Below are 6,724 nucleotides of genomic sequence, written 5' to 3'. Positions count from 1 at the left end.
GGGAGGAGGGGGGAATGGGGGCGAACACACTGCGGCGTGGAGGGGGTTAAGCGGGCGGCCCGCGGCTGGAGCGCGCTTAACCCTTGGGCGCCCGCGGGTCCGCGGAGCCAGGCCCGGGCGGCAGCACCCGAGTTCCGCGCGGCGGCCACCCCGAGCGCGCGGGCCGTGCCGGGAGAGCCCGGGGCCGGGCGGCCGGCCGCTGGGGCGCAGCGTGGCCCGTGGGAGGCTCGGGGCGGGAGGGGGGAGGAAGGGGGACGGCGGCGGCGGGCGCGCAGCGTCGCCAGGGCGAACCGGCGTGCGGCGCGGCGCGGCAGGCGCGGAGCGAGTGAGCGAGCGAGCGAGCGAGCGAGCGCCTCCGTCCCCGGATGTGAGCTCGGGCTGCCCGCGGTCCCGAGCCAACGGCGGCGCGGGCGGCGGCGGCGGGCACCGGGCACCGGGCACCGCGGCGGGTGGCGGGCATGGGGGGCGCGCGGAGCGGCCCCGGCAGCCGGGCCAGCACCGCCGAGGCGTTCCTCCGCTAGGGGAGGGGACCAAGCCAATTCTCCTTTGCAGCAAAAAATTACATGTATATATTATTAAGATAATATATACATCGGGTCTTATTTTTTTTTAAAAGTTTATTTTGCTCCATTTTTGAAAAAGAGGGAGTGTGGGTGGCGAGCGGTTTTTAGCAATTATTCCTATTTTCTGTTATCTGTCCCTGTCCCTCCCCACCCCCTGCTGAAGCGAGAATAAGGGCAGGGACCTGGGCTTCTACCTACCGGTAACCCCTCACCCGCTCCACCCCCGCCCCTACGCCCAGCACAGTGCCCTGCACTCAGTAGGCGCTCAATAAATGTTCGTGGATGATGATGATGATGATGATGAAAAAAATGCAGCATCAACGGCAGCAGCAAGCGGACCACGCGAACGGTGAGCAGCCAGCGCCTGGCACCCGCTGCCAAACCTAATCCTTGTCATGGTCCTCCTCTCCCACCCTCCTCGCTCTCACCCCGCCCGTCTCTGCCGCGCTGGGTGGGTTGAGGGGGTGGGAGAGGATGTTTCTGGCTCGGTGTCATCTGCAGAGAGGGGATGTGCGTGACAGCCACCCGTTCTCGCCTTCAGGCCTCGGATGGCATAGTTAATTCTGCATGTGTGGGGTGGGGGCGGCCGGGGGTCGGCGGAGCGCTGTGCAGCAGCGGGGACTTCGCGCCGAGGTGATTTGGGTTCGCGTCCTCGGGCTCAACTTTCCTCCTGCGCTCCCGAGCGATGGAAGGGGGGTGGCTGTTAGTCTGCAGCCGGAGCCCTCTGTCCAGCCTCATCTCGCCTTCACCTCATTCCCAGCCCCTTTTAGACTGGGAACAAGGTCTCCCGTGGCATCCTCAAAATTCTCGGATTGCTGGGTTTCACCCTTCGCGCCGTTGGCTGAAGCACACCCCTCCCCCAGAGGGAGGCCAAGTCCCCCGAATCGCCGGCCGGGGTCCGTGCAGCTAGTGTTCCCGCTCCCAGTGCCGCCGTGCACACGGCGGTAACCTAGCAATGCCCGGAGAGTCGCTACCGCCTTGGGGCTCCCCTCCCGGCTCCGGCCCGGCACCACGTGCAGCTACCAAGCCGCCGGCTGTGCTGGGTCGAGGGAGGCTGAAGCAGCTGCTGGCCAGCCCTCCTCCTTCCTCCTAGGAGGTCGCGGGTGCCCTCCACAGCCCCTGTGGGCTTGCAGCCTTCCCAGGTGAGCCCTCCCCAAGGAAAGGCTGGGCGCCACACCTTTCCAGGCCCGGACTGCCTTCTGCCCACCCTGGTGGGGGGCCCCCTTCCCGTGGTGCTGGGCAGGCAGACCTGTGCTAGCTTTGACTCTCCCTTGTTCTGTGCTCAGCAGGAATGGGTTTTGCAAACGCCCGTCGCCTGTCCCTCGTCCACTTCCACCACTCTCACTTTGACTTCTGTCTCAGTAAGAAGGCTGTGACCCTTTTTATGCAGGTGCGGGGAGGCCAGCTTAGGAAGTGGCCTGACCCAAAGCCAGAGGGGGCGTTGCACGCCCATCCCCTTGGGGTTCTGCCCTTGTGCACCGGGATGCCAGCTACACCGAGATGATTCCTGCTAGGCCTTGAGGCCCCCTGGCATAATCCAGCCCGGCTATCCAAGGCGCAGGGGTGCAGGCTGCCTGCCTTGTCTGTTTCTCTGGATGCTGGCTTGGCTGCTGCGGCTGCAATTTAAAATGCAAAAAAGCCCTAAAGATGTTTGCTGTTTTCGGAAGCCCGTGGAGGAAATGAGTCCCAACCATCATGAATTTTCATTTGCAGGAAGTGTCAGTGCATAATCTAGATATTTGTTACGGGGCTCTGGGTATGGCCCTGGTGCCAGCCGAGGACTTCTTTTTCCATGCTGAAAAATGAATTGGTGGCTGCGGAAAGATGTTGGAGTAACACCCTGAGAATGATTAAGACTATTGAATTATTGGCATGGCCTTTTCTTGGTGTGTATGATGGTGGTAGTTATTCTAGAGAAAAGCTATTGTACGTATCTGTTAACTCATTAGAGACACATGTGTTTTAAACAAGAAAAGATAGATGTGGAATAAATGTGGGAATGACCTCAGCTTGTCTGGAGCAATGCACTGGAAGATGCCTTGTGACTTCATGGAGGTGGAGAGGTGCGCGCCCCTGGGCGTCCTGCTGCACGGTCCGGTCCGGTGTGACTGACACTCAGGGCCAAGTGCTCTGGCCAACCAGATCCCTGTCACTGAAAAACAGGACATGGGGTTCAAAATGGAAACATGGGAATGCTTCCCCCTTGTTACTGATGGGAGGCAATCTTTGCTTTCTTTTGACACTGGGTTCTCATTTATTTTTAAAAAAATATATATTTTTCTTTCTTTCCAGAGGCAAACTATGCAAGAAGCACCAGGTTCTCTCTCTCTGGTGAAGGACCAACTTCTCAGCCGAACAGCTCCAAGCAAACCGTCCTGTCTTGGCAGGCTGCAATCGATGCTGCTCGACAGGCCAAGGCCGCCCAAACTATGAGCACCTCCGCACCCCCACCTGTAGGATCTCTCTCCCAAAGAAAACGTCAGCAATACGCCAAGAGCAAAAAACAGGGTAACTCGTCTAACAGCCGACCTGCCCGCGCCCTCTTCTGTTTATCACTCAATAACCCCATCCGAAGAGCCTGCATTAGTATAGTGGAATGGAAGTATCCTTTTTTTGGGGGGGGAAAGCTTTCTCATTTTCTTTTACCATCTGTTCTTTAAAAGGATTTGTGTTCTGCAATGGCACTTACAAAGTGGTTGCAGTCTGGAATGTGTGCAACAGAAGCTGTGTGTAAAGCGTTTCATTGTACATACCTTCCTATCTCCTCCAGGGGCAGAGGGGTGGCTCTGAGGGTATATTTAACCTACTGTGTGTGTGTGTGTGTATGTGTGTGTGTATGTGTGTGTGTAGTGGTGGTAGTCGGGGTAGGGAGTGACATCCCAAAACTTCCAAGTGGTAGATAATTACAATGTGGAACTAACTTTTGGTCGTTTGGCACTCGATGGCTAGTTTAAAGCCACTGTTGTTTTGGGGCAGTGGTATGCATTGAACCTGTTGCCACTAAGGTCTGCTGATGAACAAAAATGAAGATGGTTTGAGACTCTACTAGAAGTACATACATTTTTCACCTTTAGTGGAATCTTCTCGTTTTGATGTTTGGGATTTGCTTTTCTGAAATTCCAATGAATGCTGAGGTTGCTTCCAGCTCTGACATTTGGCGATTCTAATTGTTCAGGTAACTACAGATACGAGCACTTGCTTCAGAGGGAGGGAGCATTTTGCTCATCAGTGCTATGACTTTCTGGAATTTCCTTTTGACAGGTTCCAAGAAGGCTTTTGGAACGTGAGCTTGAGGGAGCATGTGAAGGGAGCAGTTTGTGGCCGCCTCTTTTCCCCAGGCCGTAGGAGTCATTTGAACAGCCCTCTCAGTGGAGGAATTTGCAGTGGCTGCTTTTATAAGAAATTCTGTCTATGTCCTTGGATTGGAGTTACGTGTCTGGGTGTCCCCTTTGCATTTTTAAAACTGAACTCCACGTGCCCCCAGGATGGTGGTTATGTCCCAGGACTTGGAAAACTAGGGTGCTGGCCTGCTCATCCCCTTCCCCAGATCCGGCAGCCAGGCTCCAGTTACCACCGCCTCCCTTCAGAAAAGGTTGACTGAGGCCTTCTTTCTATGCAAATGGCTTCTAATTAGCTAGTCCATTCATTGGTCTGGGTAAAACGAAGCATCTCCTTTCCCCAGAAGTATATTTGGGGCTGACAAGGGGCCTTAGAGCAGTTTCTAGCTATAGGAAGGAGTGTGAATCTAGTGCTCCTCCCACACCCACATCTTGTAGGTGGGGCCACACTGAAAGGGGAGGATGTTGGAAAGGGCTAGAAGGTAGAGCAGAAACCCTCTGATAGTTTGAGTACCTCGCCAGGCAGCTGTTTACATTCCCTCTGTCTTAACTGGCTACCTCTGTGCTCACGCACACGGAGTTAAAGTGAGGTAATTCTCTAGAAAGGTTTTGGAGAGAGCAGCCAAATGCAAGGATAGGATTTGAGGGGTTTTCACGTTCTTTTCCTTTTTAGAACAGATGTCTCTTCTCTAGAGGGAGTTATGGTGTCTCTCACATGGCTGGGGTGGTGTGGATGTGCTCTCTCTTTAAATTCTTTTCTAGTCTGAGCATGAGCACCAGTGCCGGCCCAGAGGGAGCCAGGTAAAGAGGGTGTGCCGGTGGCATCCCTGGGGTCAGAGGCAGTGGTTGCGTTTTGCCAGAAAGATCTCCTCCTCCTCAGGCTGGCTAGCGGGGACCCTGAGTCAGCAGAGGCCCCTCGGTGGAGTCACTCGTTCCCCGTGCAGTGAGGTGGGAGGCCTGGTGCTGTTCCTCTTTGTGCACAGTGATTTGTACGCAGCAGCAATTTATGTGCCTGGAGTGACTTCCTGGGTCATGCTGCCGACTCCCTTGTCTGTGTCTCCAGACATGCGTGTACAGGAATTAAGGGACGTGGCTGCCAGTGCAGGGAGGAGCCTGCCCACAAACAGGACCGTTGGTGGAATAGATCCTTGAATGATATATATGATATCGTTTGTTTGTTTTCAAAGGAAAGTATCCTTCTAGTGCAGGGAGCAGGTTCTAGAAATCCTCCGAAAGCCAGCTGTGCCAGGCCCAGCCAGCTCGGGGAGAGAGCGAACCTAGTGTGTGTGTGCACACAGGCAAGGCAGAGGGAGTCCTGTACCTTGGGGGGTGCGAGGAGTGTCACCTTATCAGAAGAGATTTTTAGGATCCGACCCATCCGTTCCTCTATTGCTCTGTTCTCCTTGGCCGGGGGATCGTGGCCACCAGTACCTGGAGACGGCAACTGGACCACCATACAGAACAAGATACTTCTGTTTGGCCTTCCTGAACAGCTTCCGTATTTCTCGGATTTGCTGGTCTATCATTTAGGTATTGGGAAATGAAAAAGAAAGCGTGGTGGTGTGGAGGAGGGGAGAGACAGTGTGTTTCTATATAGAATAACGCTGGGGCAGTTGGCTTTTTACATTTCAGTAGGAACTTCTAAAAATAAAAATAAAAAGGAAGAGTCTGAGGTCTTAATTTGGATTTCCTTAAAGTTGGACCTCTAGATAAGAGATCTCATAGGACTAGATGGGTTAAGAGAATAAACACGAATGAAAACTAACTGGATTTAAAAATAAACCCATCAACGTCGAGGGAATATCATTCACGTCCTTACTTCAGTGAGTGTTGATGCTCTTCAAGGGCTGAGGTTTCATGAAACCCAAGGTATCCCCTCGGAGGGGCGGGGTTTTCATTTCCTGCAGCAGTTTTGGGTCTCCCGGAAGGATATCAGTGTGGATGGAGGAGGATTTGTTCACGTTCTCAGCACTCCGAGGTGTTTAGTTAAACCCGTGGCCTTGCCTGGCGGGTTAGCATATGGGAGAAACGCTTGGAAAATCAAGCCCCAAACTTGCAGGTTAGGTTGGTGCTCATGCAACCTTACATTTGGAAAGGCTGAAAACCAAAAGGAGAAAAACAGTCTTTTTGGCAGATGTCAACTTTGGTGTTGCCAGTTTTGACAATGTCTCTTAGTAACACCAGAATGTTTAAGCAAGTATCTCTTGAATCGCTGACCTCAGTGATTCTCCCAGACAGAGCGACCCCTGAGATTTAGAATTGTTACATTTTACTTTGAAAGTGTCTGGTGCTAAAAAAAAAAATAAAATGTGTCTGGTGCTGATTTCTTATGGCTTTTAATTTAATGTGTGATAAAGTACATGCAGTAACAGCACATTGTAAACGGAGCCCCAGTCCAGCTCTAATTTGAAGCAAACCATGGATTAGTAGAGAAGCCAAGTTTGCGTATTACAGTGTCCGAGGAATTGGGACAAGCCAGGAGATAGTCACAGGTAGAATGGAGAAGGTCCTGGTGACTAGGCCGGCCCGGTCCAGAGATTCAGACTGACCCAGCCAATATCCCCGAGAAAATGACTCTAACACCTGGAGGCAAGGATTTGTGGGAGAGATTTGTCTCGTGATGACTTCTCTTTGGGTCTGGAAAGAAACAAACAGCCAGAAATTTAGCTCTCTAAGGCCCTTGTTGGTTTTAAAACTATAAGAAGCAGAAACCTGGTTCTCACAGTGCCCTCATTGGATGTACTTTTAGGTTTTAATATAAAATGCTCAGCAGAAGCATGACTGTAACATGATCTTTGTAACAGAAGAAGGGGACACGGAGAG

At 53.0% G+C, this 6,724-nt stretch overlaps 1 protein-coding gene across 1 annotated transcript in view; it reads left to right on the top strand.

The window, feature by feature from the left end:
- The first annotated feature begins 291 nt into the window (after nt 1-291).
- The window catches only part of CACNA1D (calcium voltage-gated channel subunit alpha1 D), a 301,466-nt gene continuing 295,033 nt past the window's right edge, over nt 292-6,724 (top strand). Inside the window, 2 exon segments of the mRNA XM_059663279.1 lie at nt 292-912; nt 2,856-3,165. Of these exon segments, the coding sequence (XP_059519262.1) occupies nt 846-912; nt 2,856-3,165 (377 nt within the window). The 5' untranslated portion in view covers nt 292-845.

Source organism: Myotis daubentonii, chromosome 14, assembly GCF_963259705.1.
Source record: "Myotis daubentonii chromosome 14, mMyoDau2.1, whole genome shotgun sequence".
NCBI lineage: Eukaryota > Metazoa > Chordata > Mammalia > Chiroptera > Vespertilionidae > Myotis > Myotis daubentonii.
Note: the sequence above shows the minus strand (reverse complement) of the source record. Positions and strands in the feature narration are given on the sequence as shown.